Source organism: Limanda limanda, chromosome 9 (assembly GCF_963576545.1).
Source record: "Limanda limanda chromosome 9, fLimLim1.1, whole genome shotgun sequence".
Classification (NCBI taxonomy): domain Eukaryota; kingdom Metazoa; phylum Chordata; class Actinopteri; order Pleuronectiformes; family Pleuronectidae; genus Limanda; species Limanda limanda.
Window position 1 is genome coordinate 1,858,647 of NC_083644.1, and position 19,015 is coordinate 1,877,661.

At 43.0% G+C, this 19,015-nt stretch overlaps 2 protein-coding genes across 2 annotated transcripts; both read left to right on the forward strand.

Moving 5' to 3' along the window:
- Positions 1-6,353: 6,353 nt before the first annotated feature.
- On the forward strand, positions 6,354-8,665 carry LOC133010505 (phospholipase A2 inhibitor and Ly6/PLAUR domain-containing protein-like; the record flags this gene model as incomplete). Its single annotated transcript, XM_061078093.1, has 5 exons — positions 6,354-6,405; positions 6,682-6,783; positions 6,882-7,049; positions 7,174-7,290; positions 8,493-8,665. Coding segments are annotated over exons 1-5 (612 nt in total), but the record flags the coding sequence as incomplete, so codon positions are not given.
- A 57-nt stretch (positions 8,666-8,722) lies between these two features.
- LOC133010508 (phospholipase A2 inhibitor and Ly6/PLAUR domain-containing protein-like) lies at positions 8,723-10,579 on the forward strand (the record flags this gene model as incomplete). The annotated part of the gene is made up of 4 exons (XM_061078096.1): positions 8,723-8,825; positions 8,924-9,091; positions 9,214-9,330; positions 10,407-10,579. Coding segments are annotated over 4 exons (561 nt in total), but the record flags the coding sequence as incomplete, so codon positions are not given.
- Between the last annotated feature and the right edge of the window lie 8,436 nt (positions 10,580-19,015).

Sequence of the window (19,015 nt, forward strand, 5' to 3'; positions counted from 1 at the left end):
GCCGATCATCTGAGGCTACTAGCTGCAGAGGCTAAGACAGGAAACGATTCATTGAGCTGTGGATGGTGATGAGACTTTTATCACCAGCAATAGATTTTAGTTTTTTGTGTACTTTTGTCATACCTCATAACAAATTCAATTTGACTTGATTTATAATATTCTCTCAGTTTTCAACAGTAACTTTAAAAACAGTAAAAAAGTTTCTGTGTGTGACCCAGCTACTAAATTGATGGTAATATTATTTGCTGCATTGCAGTGGGTGGTCAGATAAACCTTAAGTTACACTTTTTAAAATCTATTTGATAAATCTTGTATCAGTCAACACAGATCAGTCGATGCTGGAAGCTGAATGACACGCTTCACATCCATCTGATGCTGTTACTAAAAAATACCACACTGGGGCAGATGTCGACAAAGAAAAAAGAGGTGGTCATGGAGAAGAGACTGTATATTGTTGTTTTATCCTTTTGTGGAGCAGAGATGCAGAAGGATTAGTCCATGCCTTTGTTACCAGGCTTGACTATTGTAATTCCCTGTGATCAGGCCCCACCACTAAGTCTGCAAAGACTCTGCAGCATGTGTCCAGACAGGAACATTCACATTTCTCCTGAATTTGCTTCACTGGTTTCCAGTTTAATTTAGAAAATAATTTTAAATGATTCTTCCTGAGGGGCTTTGGTTGTATCCAGAACCATTTGCTTCTGAAGAACCTTTTTTGACCAAACAATTTGCAAGGGTTCTTTGTAAAACTAAGGGTGTCATTTAGAACCATTTTTATTTAAAGAACGCTTTTGGAAGAAAGTTCTTCATGGATTTCTCAAATCACGAGTATTGTAAGGTCTAGAAACCTTCATTTAAATGTTCTTGACCTCTTAAATTTCCTTTTGAGTTTCTATAATTTCTCTGTGTGCACACGGCACTGCAGTCGCATGCCATTTTATGGGCAGTGGCAGGGAGTTTGCCAATATGCAAATTAACAACTTCCGAAGATATTGGCATTCATCAATACAGTGAGTTTTATTAGGAAAGTTCTGAAGAAAAAAATGAAGAAAATGAAGAAAATCATGGTAGATGAGGTAGATCAAACCAATTTTACCCTCCAAAACCTTATGCTGAACATCTTGCAACAACAACAGTCCATGGTTTGCACTAATTGAGGCGTTCTTGACAGAGCCTTGAATAACAGCTTAATACAGATCACTCATATATACCAGTGTCCCTAAATTCACATTCAAGATTCCTTTATTGGTCCAAGGGCACTTAGACAGTGGGGGTAGGGAGAGTCCTCTTGGACTTTGACAGATCCAGGTCTAGTCCACATCCAGGTATGTTTGTGTCAGTCCTCGAACCAGTGACCTTCCAGTCTAATGTACGTCTTGTGTTATGAGTGTCGACACTGTGCGGTCACTGAGGTTATCATCTAACTATTTTAGTTCTGTCATATATTCTGACATAACTAGTGAATGTGTTGTCAAGGTGTGATCTCCTGTGTTGAAAGGGCACAAGTATTTAGAGATGAATTTAATGACGCACTTGCATTGGCTATGTTAGAAGCGCTCTAAATGCCAAGACTGATTTAGCAAGAAAATCATGTTGAAAATATTTGTTAACTTTGCATAAGGATAATAATAAAACAGGTGTGTTAGCTTCTCACAAACCTTAAGTTATATTGATCAACCTGTCCCTAAAGTGTATTATTTGTATATTCATACTTGATTTGTCCTTTTCTGGTTGTGTCCTATTTGCATCACTTTAAAGTATTTTGCGTATCTTTCAGTCATTTGTTGTCTCCGTGTTGTTATTTGCTTGACTTTACAAGAAGAAATATTAACACTCACTTCACACAGAGGTCCTGGACCAGGGTCCCCCCTCCCCCTCTCCATCCATGCTGTCTGTAAATCCAGTGTTTTCTTGTTTTGTCAGTGTCCTCACAGCAGCAACTGGTCTGCTGTCAACCTTTTCAGGAAAGGAGATAAAAGAACATTTAAGACAGTATATGAAACATGAAGCAGTTTTAACAAAACACCACACACCTTAACTTTATTTTAAGGTACTGTTTTGTAGTTTCTAATAATTAAGTCGGCAGCAGCTGAGGTTTTGCAGGTTAATGTTTATCCTGCTGTAATACTTTTTCCACATGAGTTAATATAGGAGCAAGGGGTTAAATGACGGTGCATCTATGGGCAGCACATTTTCTATACCAACAACTATTTCTCTACACCAACAACTGCACCTCCAGCCATCCCTCTGTCAAACTCCTGAAGTTTGCAGACGACACGACCCTCATCGGATTAATCACCAATGGGGACGAAGCCGCCTACAGAGAGAAAGTTAACAGCCTGGCTTCCTGGTGCAGCCAGAAGCACCTGGAGCTGAACGCTTTAAAAACTGTAGAGATGGTGGCAGACTTCAGGAGGAGCCCAGCCCAAACCCCCCCCCCCTCAGCCTGTGCAGCTCCCCAGTTAAAACAGTGGAGTCCTTCAGATTCCTGGGGACCATCATTGCACAGGACTTGAGGTGGGCGGAGAACATCACCTCCATCACCAAGAAGGCCCAGCAGAGGATGTTCTTCCTGCGGCAACTGAGGAAATTCAACATGCCGCAGAAAGTGATGGTTGAGTTTTACACAGCCATCATCGAGTCCATCCTCACCTCATCAATCACCGTCTGGTTCGCTGCCTCCACTGCCAAGGACAAGGGCAGACTGCAGCGGATCATAAGGTCAGCTGAGAAGGTCATCGGCTGCGACCTGCCGGCTCTCCTTCACCTGTTCCACTCCAGGACCAGTAAGAGAGCAGGCAAGATCATTGCTGATCCTTCACATCCCGGTCACCACCTATTCCAGAGACTTCCCTCCGGAAAAAGGTTCCGGGCCATCTGGACTAAAACCTCGTGCCATCTGAACAGTTTTTTCCCCGTGGCAGTGGGGCTCACAAACAAGCCCCCTGCACCACACTGACTCTGCCCCACCAGCCCCCCCCTTGCACATAATTTATAACTTATATACTACTGGCTCTATCACCAATCTCTGCACCTTCGCACAGCACGTGCCCATAACTCTGTTACTCTGTTACTGTATAAATGTATATACTTTATTTTATTTTATTTTATTTTATTTTATTCTATTTCTTATATATTGTTGTTTTTTATATTGTTGTTTTATGTACAAAAGTAGTGCACCAATGACACCAAGGCAATTTCCTGTATGTGCAAACATACCTGGCAAATAAAATAATTCTGATTCTGATTCTGATTCTGATGAGGGGCAATTCGTGGTTCAGTATCTTGCCCAAGGACACTTCAGCATTCAGATGAGGAAGACTTCCAGTTCAGTCTCCAAAAGTTAAATTGATTATTTCCCATTGTTTAGGCGTTGTTGGCGTCCTCACACAGAAACAGTTCGCACCCAAACAAACATGTGAAGCATCTGTGGGAGAAGCTTTATGACCTACCTGAAGAAGAACATACTTTTGATTTCTAAAGGCCAGAGATATAAATAAAGAGGCTGTGCCACAATTAAACAACAGGAGGTGTGGTAATGTTGCTAAAGAACATCAACAATACAGAACAACACACTAAAGAGAAACAACACGTTTATTTTTCTAAGCAACTTCCTCACTGTCACGATTTTGAGGTCAACGGCAAAAATAACAAATTTGAATGTGAGCCTGAACTAATTCACAGCAGCCATCTTGACCTGGAGTCACATTAAGTCTCTGTAGAACAAGACCTTTGCGAATTAAATGTCTGTTTGACCATTTCAGGTCACAATGTCTCCAGGTCTATTATCCTGGAAAACATTACAACCAAAGTTACACTGATTCTAAAAGAGAAGAAAAACATTTTAATGGACATCAAACATAACAGAGCACTAAAATATAGTTTTTAACTTCTGACTTATCTTCATATGAACCTTTGATGGAAACTATAGTGTTAGAATTATCTGTGGGCAGGACACCTGAGGATATAGCCATGGTCCAGTATTACTCTTTGTGTTAAAACCTTTTTAAGCCATGGGGTTTTAATCATTGTAAAACTATGAAGACCACTTTTCCAAGTCGTTTTATTTCTGGGTGACGTCACAGCTGAGTGCGAGGACAAATCTCGACGCCTTCTTGGGAGGTCAAAGCTAACGTTGTACGATGTGCAGCAGTTGGGGTAAAACTGAATGAGTGAAGGTGAAGCTGAGTCTTCTGTGTCACACACGCTCAATGAGAATTAGTCATTTGAACTAAATTTATGGTATCAAAACCTAATGCAAGTATATATTAAATAAATAATAAATATTATATATTCGGCTTCAATACTAGTCCAAGAGAGTTAAGGAAAGTTGACGAAAACTATATGAGGTATGAGACACAACATTGTGTCCCCTGATTGCTATGTGGTGTTGCGACACCGAAATAAAAGTCACATATTGAAGATGAGTGTCAGAGAGAGAGAGAGAGAGAGAGAGAGAGAGAGAGAGAGAGAGAGAGAGAACCCACCTAGTGAACAACATCTTTTGATTTTCAAAGGCCTATTATTAAGGTAAAAATAGAGAGAGGCTGTGCGTCAGTACAATAGTAGGTGTGGCAGTGTACCAGAGCATCAACAATACAGCTGTCTGAGTACCAACCCTTTCTTTATTGACTTTAATAAATAACTTTACTGACGTGCTTTTATTTGTTCTCCTGTCAGATAGACCAGGCAGGTCCACAGCTTGGTATGAATCCTCGGACAATGACACAGCAGCGTGTGAAATAAGTCGATGAACTGTTGCCAGCATCATGTTGGCTGCGCTGCTGCTACTTCTACCCCAATCTGTTTCCATGTGGTTTGTCACTCATGATGACGACTGATCACTTGTTGATTGATCAGTTGTACATTAAATCCCCCCCACACACACACAGAGGAGGGAGGGGCCATGGTGCAGACCATAACAAAGATGCTCCACCAACAGACTGAGGAGCAGAATCTATCCCAGAGCCATGACCCTCATTACACTCCTCCGTGCCCGAACACATCACAGTCTGTCAAACCCACTTTCAGAGTGCACATATCACACACATCAAGGACTATGAAGGAAACACGCACACACACACACATCAAGTGCTGTGATTAACACACTCACACACACACTCCTTCATCAGGGACTGAAACCCCCTAAAAGAATCTTGTTTTTCACTGTAAATATGTTTATTTCTTATCTTCTGTATGTAGTTAGTTGCTGATGCTGCTACTATTGTTGTTTTCACTATATTTCTCCACATTTTGACAACTATATATAGATATATCTTGGAAATAGAAGACTCGTATAATTTCATTGTACAATGATGACAATAAAGATTTTCAATCTAGAATGAACTACTGGTTATTGCAAAGTGTGATATTTTATTTCCTTTTAATAAAATGTGTTGCTTCTATTTCTAAATCTTTTAATTCAGTATTTCTTTAACCAATTGAATTTAACTTTGCTACAAGATTCTTTGCAGGTCATTATTCTACAAACCCTATGTTGTGCTTATTAATGCAACAAAGTAGTAAATAATGTCAGCCTGTTTAAAATTAGACTCAACTCGGCAAGATTCAATGTGTAGATGTTTTATTCATTGCAATGTTGGTTAAACTATATGATGATATATAATGATAAAAAACATTTGTAATGTTTTAATTATATTTAACTTGAATTTAACCCACAAAAACTGAATTTTGTTCGGTGTATAGTCTACTTGAAATAACTGGATAAGTGTAATATCATATAATTATTAACATATTTATTTTATCATTTTTATCATGCTGCATCAAGATGTATTAACAAACAGGTAACCAGTTTCACAACATTCCAGATGATGAATGACAAGAAGTGTATGTGACATGTGATCATTGTAAAATCAGCTTTTCTTTTATTTAGAGTTCTGAGATACATGAAGTCAAAACTTTTAATGAAAGATTCTGCTAATCAGAGAAGGTCTGTTAAACTATATAATTAAGCCGTGTCAAAAACATTGATATATATATATATATATATATTAAACATATAAATACTAAAATGATCCTGAGGGAAATGTAGGTCTATGTTTTATGCTTTTTGTTTTTGGTGGACAATCCTAAACAGGTTAACAGTGACGAAGTTAAAATGGGTGTGTTAAGTTGTGTTGTCGTCTGTTTTCGTGTGTTGACGTGTTTTCCTCTGTGACAAAAGAGAGACTGACAGTTTGAATGCTCATGCTGTAAAAATGGAAACACGCCCAATCCCTTTGATATTCAGACATGTATCTGTCATACAGGCGTTCATCACCTGTAGAGTATATAAAGTGCCTCCGTGTTGATGAGAGGTCGTATAAGGAATCTGCTGAACTTACCTGATCATCATGATGAAGCTGCTTCTTTCTCTGACTCTCATCTGGGCGCTCTCCAGCACAGGTAACTAATTACTATTTTTAATAATATATTATTATTTATTATATTGTATTTTTAATATCCTAGAAAATATAAGGAGGCTCTATTGATCAAGAAACAGACTAAACAGGTAGGAAGCAGATAAATAATTTAGAGTCATTTATGAAGTGTCTATTTATATTTAAATTACAACCCATATGTCTGAAACTCCTTTTCTACAGTAAGAAGATTTTTGAGCCTTTATGAACCACAATTTAGATCAGATCAACATATCACTGACTGTTTTTCTCCACATTGCAGGTGAAGCACTTGTGTGTGAAACTTGTACAAATGCTAACTGTTCAACAACAGCAGCAGTTCTATGTTCCACAGAAACGATGTGTATCACAGCTTCCATTCAAGGTAAACTTCTCTACAAGTTACTTTCCAGTGAAATACATGTACTGCAAAGTGACGTGTGCTTTCCATCACCATTAACAAACTGCACTTTGACTCTGCAGCCGTTTCATTTGGGACTCCTGGACAGCAAATCTACAAGGCCTGTGCCCCCCCCACCCTGTGTCCAGCCACAGGCTCTCAGACATTTTCAGTTAACTTGGGTGTTTCGAGTGCGCTTGCAAGTGCTACATGCTGCAACACAGACAGCTGCAACTCCAACACTCTGCCTTGTAAGTAGATGTAGATGACTCTTATTAATCTGCATCCTTCTCCTGACATGTTCTGTTTTAAATCCATAACACTTCCATCTTCTCTCTGACTCTAATAAACAGTATCACTTTTTGTCTGTTTCAGTCCCGGTGGTTCAAGCAGTTAACAGTCTACAGTGTCACGTTTGTAACCCCATCACCTCTGACTGCAGCTCTTCAGTACAATGTAGGGGAACAGAGGATCGCTGCTTTCAAGCCAGTGGTAAGTCTTCTTCTTATACTGCATTTAAACAAAGATTACTTCAAACCTATTCTACTACCTTTAAGTATTTTTAACATATTCATACTAAAGAGTGATGAGTTAAGGAATACTAACTCAGATACTTAACATTTAAAGCACTTTAATTAAATATGTATTTATGATTCATAACATTAGAGATTAAAAAAAATATTTTTACTGCCTTATGTCTTTTTATGAAAAGTTTACTTTCTCATCATCTTAAGATCATCATAATGTTTTTGAATTAAAGAGCACACAGGAGAAAAAGTAGTAAAAAGTAGTTCCATCTTGACCAGTTGACAAAACTTTTGATTATTTCTCAGTTAATCTGTTTGTTATTTTTAATGACGATTTCTTGGAGGTCATCTTGATTATAAAAGTACGGAAGCGTATTAGATTCACTAGAAAACCCCCCCCCCCTATTTTTGTTAGATAATTATCTCAAAAATTCAAAGGTAATTTTTTTTTAAAAGGCTCTGTTTTTCTTAAATAATTGTAATCTAGTATTTTGATGAAGTTACATTTTGCATGGACGTTTTCGCATCTTTTGTCTGGCACGATTTCTTGTATTAGCGCCATGACGTATAGCGTTGCTTAAAACTGTCAGACTCTGCTTCTGAATAAATAACAGTAAACAGGACAAAAATTAAAACTATCCTTTATCTATCTGTAGCTTATCAACAATAAGCTACAGATAGATACAGAACAATAACCATTGAACAAACTCATTAATTGAGTTAGATTTAGTTCAACATGTTGACTGACGTGAACGTATGTTTAAATTGTGGACTTGCTTCTTTCAATGAGACAAGTAACTTAACATCAGAGTGAAACACAGTGTTCTGCTGCCCTCTGCTGGTTGAAAGCTTCAGGCCTGTTTCACCTCTGAAAACAACCAGTGTAGTTGAAGGGTGTGGTTGTATTGGATCAAACATATTCTCTGTTGCACACGTGAGGACATAAAACAGTGAAATCAGTGATGTCACGTGGTCCTGAAGTGCACGTGTACATGTCAGTAATAAGGTGCGATGTTAAAATACTGCACAACTGTAACCATGGCAACAACTAATGTTAAACTGCTGTCATCAAAATACATTTCCTCATGAATTCAAGTTACTCATAAGGTGAAGAATTCTCTCTGAAATTATCCAACTAACAAACCTGTGATTGTGTTTCATCTTTAGTGACAAATATGGGCGGCACTTCTCCAGCTTTTGGCTGTGCATCTACAAATATGTGTGCAGCTGCTACCAGCCTGGGGTCACTGCCTTTTATGCAAGATGTTGGTAACATTACCAGTGGACCAGCCTGTTGTGGGACTAGTTTGTGTAACACTCTCACTACAACAACAACAACCACTACCCCAACTACAACAACCACTACCCCAACAACAACAACCACTACCCCAACTACAACTTCCACACTTGTGTGTGAAACTTGCACAGATGCTAACTGTTCAACAACAGCAGCAGTTCCATGTTCCACAGAAACGATGTGTATCACAGCTTCCATTCAAGGTAAACTTCTCTACAAGTTACTTTCCAGTGAAATACATGTTCTGCAAAGTGACGTGTGCTTTCCATCACCATTAACAAACTGCACTTTGACTCTGCAGCCGTTTCATTTGGGACTCCTGGACAGCAAATCTACAAGGCCTGTGCCCCCCCCACCCTGTGTCCAGCCACAGGCTCTCAGACATTTTCAGTTAACTTGGGTGTTTCGAGTGCACTTGCAAGTGCTACATGCTGCGACACAGACAGCTGCAACTCCAACACTCTGCCTTGTAAGTAGATGTAGATGACTCTTATTAATCTGCATCCTTCTCCTGACATGTTGTTTTTAATCCATAACACTTCCATCTTCTCTCTGACTCTAATAAACAGTATCATTTTTTGTCTGTTTCAGTCCCTGTGGTTCCAGCAGTTAACACTCTACAGTGTCACGTTTGTAACCCCGTCACCTCTGATTGCAGCTTTTTAGTACAATGTAGGGGAACAGAGGATCGCTGCTTTCAAGCAAGTGGTAAGTCTTCTTCTTATACTTTCAAAAGGCTCTGTTCTTCTTAGATAATTGTAATCTAGTATTTTGATGAAGTTACATTTTGCATGGACGTTTCGCATCTTTTGTTTGGCATGATTTCTTGTATTAGCGCCATGACGTATAGCGTCGCTTAAAACTGCAGACTCTCCTACAAAAGAATATCAAACAAAAAATATTTTAATTTTGGACAAAAATGGAAACTATCCTTTATCTATCTGTAGCATAATCCTCTAAAGATGGACGAGACTTTCAACTGATATTTTTAGGTTTATTTGAAACTTCCCTAAACGACACTGTAACAGCTTGTGCCTCTTTGGAGGGTCGCTAAAACATTAAACTTTTCCTTTGTGAAGTTACAGATTCATAACAGTAATCTGTGCCTATACAGGGAACTTCAATTTCAAGTGAATGCATTACGCTTCTGTATAAAAGTCTCTTGCTTTGTCCACAAAAAAAGTTTTTGCTCATTTTGAGAGTTTCTTTGATTCCAACATTAGGTAAATAAACAATTCTTTATTTTAATAATCATCGAACTAAGAAATGGTAACAGATTTGAAAACATGAGATAAATATTGCACAACAATAAACATTGAGCAAACTCATTAATTGAGTTAGATTTAGTTCAACATTTTGACTGACGTGAACGTGTGTTTAAATTGTGGACTTGCTTCTTTCATTGAGACAAGTAACTTAACATCAGACTGAAACACAGTGTTCTGCTGCCCTCTGCTGGTTGAAAGCTTCAGGCCTGTATCACCTCTGAAAACAACCAGTATAGTTGAAGGGTGTGGTTGGATTGGATCACACATATTCTCTGTTGCACACGTGAGAACATAAAACAGTGAAATCAGTGATGTCACGTGGTCCTGAAGTACACGTGCACATGTCAGTAATAAGGTGCGATGTTAAAATACTGCACGACTGTAACCATGGCAACAACGAATGTTTAATTACTGTCATCAAAATACATTTCCTGAAGAATTCAAGTTACTCTTAATGTGAAAAATTCTCTCTGAAATTGTCCAACTAACAAACCTACTATTGTGTTTCATCTTTAGTGACTAATGTGGCCGGCACTTCTCCAGCTTTTGGCTGTGCATCTACAAATATGTGTGCAGCTGCTGCCAACCTGGGGTCACTGCCTTTTATGCAAGATGTTGGTTCCATTACCAGTGGACCAGCCTGTTGTGGGACTAGTTTGTGTAACACTCTCACTACAACAACAACAACCACTACCCCAACTACAACAACCACTATCGCAACTACAACAACCACAACCCCAACTACAACAACCACGACCCCAACAACAACAACTACCCCAACTACAACCACCACAACCCCAACTACAACAACCACTACCACAACTACAACAACAACTACCCCAACTACAACAACCACGACCCCAACAACAACAACTACCCCAACTACAACAATCACAACCCCAACTACAACAACCACTATCCCAATAACAACTACCACTACCCCAACAACAACCACTACCCCTACAACAACAACCACTACCCCAACCACAACAACCACAACCCCAACTACAAAAACCACGACCCCAACGACAACAACCACCATCCCAACAACAACTACCAGTATCCCAACTACAACAACCACTACCCCTACAACAACAACAACTACCCCATCCACAACAACCACAACCCCAACTACAAAAACCACGACCCCAACGACAACAACCACCATCCCAACAACAACTACCAGTATCCCAACTACAACAACCACTACCCCAACCACAACAACCACGACCCCAACAACAACAACCACTACCCCAACTACAACAACCACCATCCCAACTACAACCACCACTACCCCAACTACAACAACAGCTACCCCAACTACAACAACCACTAGCCCAACTACAACAACCACTACCCCAACTACAACAACCACTACCCCTACTACAACAACCAATACCCCAACTACAACAACCACTACGCCAACTACAACAACAACTACCCCAACTACAACAACCACTTCCCCTACAACAACAACCACTACCCCAACCACAACAACCACGGCCCCTACTACAACAACCACGACCCCAACGACAACCACCACGACCCCAACTACAACAACCACTACCCCAACCACAACAACCACTATCCCAGCTACAACCACCACGACCCCAACTACAACAACCACTAACCCAACCACAACAACCACGACCCCAACTACAACAACCACTACCCCAACTACAACAACAACCATCCCAACTACAACCACGACTACCCCAACCACAACAACCACGACCCCAACTACAACAACCACTACCCCAACAACAACAACCACTATCCCAACTACAACCACCACGACCCCAACTACAACAACCACTAACCCAACCACAACAACCACGACTCCAACTACAACAACCACTACCCCAACTACAACAACCACCATCCCAACTACAACAACCACTACCCCAACTACAACAACCATGACCCCAACTATTACAACCACTACCCCAACTAAAACAACCACCATCCCAACTACAACAACCACTAGCCCAACTACAACAACCACTACCCCAACTACAACAACCACTACCCCTACTACAACAACCAATACCCCAACTACAACAACCACTACGCCAACTACAACAACAACTACCCCAACTACAACAACCACTTCCCCTACAACAACAACCACTACCCAAACCACAACAACCACGGCCCCTACTACAACAACCACGACCCCAACGACAACCACCACGACCCCAACTACAACAACCACTACCCCAACCACAACAACCACTATCCCAACTACAACCACCACGACCCCAACTACAACAACCACTAACCCAACCACAACAACCACGACCCCAACTACAACAACCACTACCCCAACTACAACAACAACCATCCCAACTACAACCACCACTACCCCAACCACAACAACCACGACCCCAACTACAACAACCACTACCCCAACAACAACAACCACTATCCCAACTACAACCACCACGACCCCAACTACAACAACCACTAACCCAACCACAACAACCACGACCCCAACTACAACAACCACTACCCCAACTACAACAACCACCATCCCAACTACAACAACCACTACCCCAACTACAACAACCACGACCCCAACTACAACAACCACTACCCCAACTACAACAACCACCATCCCAACTACAACAACCATTACCCCAACTACAACAACCACTACCCCAACTACAACAACCACCATCCCAACTACAACCACCACTACCCCAACCACGACCCCAACTACAACAACCACTACCCCAACTACAACCACCACTACCCTAACCACAACAACCACTACCCCAACCACAACAACCACTACCCCAACAACAACAACGACTACCCCAACTACAACAACCACCATCCCAACTACAACAACAACGACCCCAACTTCAACAACCACAACCCCAACGACAACAACCACGACCCCAACTACAACAACCACTACCCCTACAACAACAACGACTACCCCAACGACAACCACCACGACACCAACTACAACAACCACTACCCCAACTACAACAACCACTACCCCAACAACAACAACCACTACCCCAACTACAACAACGACTACCCCAACTCCAACAACCACTACGCTAACAACAACAACAACTACCCCAACTACAACAACCACTACGCCAACAACGACAACCATTACCCCTACAACAACAACCACTACCCCAACCACAACAAACACTACCCCAACCACAACAAGCACTACCCCAACAACAACAACGACTTTCCCAACTACAACAACCACCATCCCTACTACAACAACCACTACCCCAACTACAACAACCACTTCCCCTACAACAACAACCACTACCCCAACCACAACAACCACGGCCCCTACTACAACAACCACGACCCCAACGTCAACCACCACGACCCCAACTACAACAACCACTACCCCTACTACAACAACCACGACCCCAACGACAACCACCACGACCCCAACTACAACAACCACTACCCCAACTACAACAACCACCATCCCAACTACAACAACCACTACCCCAACTACAACAACCACCATCCCAACTACAACCACCACTACCCCAACTACAACAACAGCTACCCCAACTACAACAACCACTAGCCCAACTACAACAACCACTACCCCAACTACAACAACCACTACCCCTACTACAACAACCAATACCCCAACTACAACAACCACTACGCCAACTACAACAACAACTACCCCAACTACAACAACAACTTCCCCTACAACAACAACCACTACCCCAACCACAACAACCACGGCCCCTACTACAACAACCACGACCCCAACGACAACCACCACGACCCCAACTACAACAACCACTACCCCAACCACAACAACCACTATCCCAACTACAACCACCACGACCCCAACTACAACAACCACTAACCCAACCACAACAACCACGACCCCAACTACAACAACCACTACCCCAACTACAACAACAACCATCCCAACTACAACCACCACTACCCCAACCACAACAACCACGACCCCAACTACAACAACCACTACCCCAACAACAACAACCACTATCCCAACTACAACCACCACGACCCCAACTACAACAACCACTAACCCAACCACAACAACCACGACCCCAACTACAACAACCACTACCCCAACTACAACAACCACCATCCCAACTACAACAACCACTACCCCAACTACAACAACCACGACCCCAACTACAACAACCACTACCCCAACTACAACAACCACCGTCCCAACTACAACAACCACTACCCCAACTACAACAACCACTACCCCAACTACAACAACCACCATCCCAACTACAACCACCACTACCCCAACCACAACAACCACGACCCCAACTACAACAACCACTACCCCAACTACAACCACCACTACCCTAACCACAACAACCACTACCCCAACCACAACAACCACTACCCCAACAACAACAACGACTACCCCAACCACAACAACCACTACCCCAACAACAACAACGACTACCCCAACTACAACAACCACTACGCCAACAACGACAACCATTACCCCTACAACAACAACCACTACCCCAACCACAACAACCACTACCCCAACCACAACAAGCACTACCCCAACAACAACAACGACTTTCCCAACTACAACAACCACCATCCCTACTACAACAACCACTACCCCAACTACAACAACCACTTCCCCTACAACAACAACCACTACCCCAACCACAACAACCACGGCCCCTACAACAACCAAGACCCCAACGACAACCACCACGACCCCAACTACAACAACCACTACCCCAACCACAACAACCACTACCCCAACCACAACAACCACGACCCCAACTACAACAACCACTACCCCAACTACAACAACCACGACCCCAACTACAACAACCACTACCCCAACTACAACAACCACTATCCCAACTACAACCACCGCGACCCCAACAACAACAACCACTACCCCAACTACAACAACCACCATCCCAACTACAACCACCACTACCCCAACTACAACAACAGCTACCCCAACAACAACTACTAGTAGCCCAACTACAACAACCACTACCCCAACTACAACAACCACTACCCCTACTACAACAACCACTACCCCAACTACAACTACTAGTAGCCCAACTACAACAACCACTACCCCAACTACAACAACCACTACCCCTACTACAACAACCACTACCCCAACTACAACAACCACCATCCCAACTACAACAACCACTACCCCAACTACAACAACCACGACCCCAACGACAACCACCACGACCCCAACTACAACAACCACTACCCCAACTACAACAACCACTACGCCAACAACGACAACCATTACCCCAACTACAACAACCACTACCCCTGCAACCATGGCCGTCACTACAACAACCACTACCCCAACTACAACAACCACTACCCCAACAACAACAACCACTACACCAACGACAACAACCACCATCCCAACAACAACTACCACTACCCCAACTACAACAACCATTACCCCAACTACAACAACCACTACCCCAACTACAACAACCACTACCCCTACAACAACAACCACTACCCCAACCACAACAACCACTACCCCAACCACAACAACCACTACCCCAACAACAACAACGACTTTCCCAACTACAACTACCACCATCCCTACTACAACAACCACTACCCCAATTACAACAACCACTTCCCCTACAACAACAACCACTACCCCAACCACAACAACCACGGCCCCTACTACAACAACCACGACCCCAACGACAACCACCACGACCCCAACTACAACAACCACTACCCCAACCACAACAACCACTACCCCAACCACAACAACCACGACCCCAACTACAACAACCACTACCCCAACTACAACAACCACGACCCCGACTACAACAACCACTACCCCAACTACAACAACCACTATCCCAACTACAACCACTGCGACCCCAACAACAACAACCACTACCCCAACTACAACAACCACCATCCCAACTACAACCACCACTACCCCAACTACAACAACAGCTACCCCAACTACAACAACCACTACCCCTACTACAACAACCACTACCCCAACTACAACTAATAGTAGCCCAACTACAACAACCACTACCCCAACTACAACAACCACTACCCCTACTACAACAACCACTACCCCAACTACAACAACCACCATCCCAACTACAACAACCACTACCCCAACTACAACAACCACGACGCCAACGACAACCACCACGACCCCAACTACAACAACCACTACCCCAACTACAACAACCACTACCCCTACAACAACAACCACTACCCCAACCACAACAACCACTGCCCCTACTACAACAACCACGACCCCAACGACAACCACCACTACCCCAACAACAACAACAGCTACCCCAACAACTACTAGTAGCCCAACTAAAACAACCACTACCCCAACTACAACAACCACAACCCCTACTACAACAACCACTACCCCAACTACAACAACCACTTCCCCAACTACAACAACGACTACCCCAACTACAACAACCACAACCCCAACGACAACCACGACACCAACTACAACAACCACTACCCCAACTACAACAACCACTACCCCAAAAACAACAACCACTACCCCAACTACAACAACGACTACCCCAACTACAACAACCACTACGCTAACAACAACAACAACTACCCCAACTACAACAACCACTACGCCAACAACGACAACCATTACCCCAACTACAACAACCACTACCCCTGCAACCATGGCCGTCACTACAACAACCACTACCCCAACTACAACAACCACTACCCCAACAACAACAACCACTACACCAATGACAACAACCACCATCCCAACAACAACTACCACTACCCCAACTACAACAACCATTATCCCAACTACAACAACCACTACCCCAACTACAACAACCACTACCCCTACAACAACAACCACTACCCCAACCACAACAACCACTACCCCAACCACAACAACCACTACCCCAACAACAACAACGACTTTCCCAACTACAACAACCACCATCCCTACAACAACAACCACTACCCCAACCACAACCACCACGACCTCAACTACAACAACCACTACCCCAACCACAACAACCACTACCCCAACCACAACAACCACGACCCCAACAACAACAACCACTACCCCAACTACAACAACCACGACCCCAACTACAACAACCACTACCCCAACTACAACAACCACTATCCCAACTACAACCACCGCGACCCCAACAACAACAACCACTACCCCAACTACAACAACCACCATCCCAACTACAACCACCACTACCCCAACTACAACAACCACTACCCCTACTACAACAACCACTACCCCAACTACAACTACTAGTAGCCCAACTACAACAACCACTACCCCAACTACAACAACCACTACCCCTACTACAACATCCACTACCCCAACTACAACAACCACCATCCCAACTACAACAACCACTACCCCAACTACAACAACCACGACCCCAACGACAACCACCACGACCCCAACTACAACAACCACTACCACAACTACAACAACCACTACCCCTACAACAACAACCACTACCCCAACCACAACAACCACTGCCCCTACTACAACAACCACGACCCCAACGACAACCACCACGACCCCAACTACAACAACCACTACCCCAACCACAACAACCACTACCCCAACCACAACCCCAATTACAACAACCACTACCCCAACTACAACAACCACGACCCCAACTACAACAACCACTACCCCAACTACAACAACCACAACCCCAACTACAACAACGACCCCAACTTCAACAACCACGACCCCAACGACAACAACCACGACCCCAACTACAACAACCACTACCCCTACAACAACAACGACTACCCCAACTACAACAACCACGACCCCAACTACAACAACCACGACCCCAACGACAACCACCACGACACCAACTACAACAACCAATTCCCCAACCACAACAACCAAAACCCCAACGACAACCACCACTACTCCAACTACAACTACCACTACCCCAACTACAACAACCACGACCCCAACAACAACAACCACTACCCCAACAACAACAACCACGACCCCAACTACAACAATCACTACCCCAACGACAACAACCACGACCCCAACAACAACAACAACTACTCCAACTACAACAACCATCACGCCAACTACAACAATCACTACCCCAACGACAACAACCACGACCCCAACAACAACCACTACTCCAACTACAACAACCATCACGCCAACTACAACAACCACTACCCCAACTTCAACAACCACTAGCCCATCTACAACAACCACTACTCCAACAACAACTACCACTACGCCAACTACAACGACTACCCCAACTACAACAACCACTACTCCGACTACAACAACCACAACCCCAACAACAACTACCCCAACTACAACAACCACTACCCCAACAACAACAACCACCAGCCCAACTACAACAACCACTACCCCAACTACAACAACCGCTTCCCCAACAACAACAACCATGACCACAACAACAACCACAACCCCAACTACAAAAACCACTACCCCAACTTCAACCACCCCTACAACCATGGCTGTAACAACAACTACCACAACCCCAACAACAACAACCACAACTACCACTACCCCAACTACAACAACCACTGCCCCAACTACAGGAACCACAACCCCACCTACTGCTGCCACCACATCTACAACAACCACTGCCAGTGATGCCTGTTGTGTCAGAATGGGAATGCTGCATCTGCTGATTGGACTCCTCATTTTCATCCTGTTTTAGAGTTCACAACAAAAATGGAAGAACCTTTGAATCCACTGGAAGGACTCTGAGAGAACCTTTAGAAGTCTGGTCTTTGGTTTACTTGCTGCCATCTTTGATTGGTAGTCACACAGATTATAATTTACTTATTTAGTAAAAGGGGATAGGTTCTTGGTGAAGTTAAAGTGAGCACCAATGATAGACACATGCACACAAAACTTTAACTTTTTTTCAATTTATTAGCCTTAACTTAAGTCAAACATAAATAGCTTCACAGGAACATACTCACTGGGGATTTCTTCACAAATCTGTGTTTATTTTTGAAGTGGACTGAATACTGCTATACATTTGATCTTATTTAACTTTTTTTGCAACTTGTACAACTATGATACCTTATTTAAAAATATT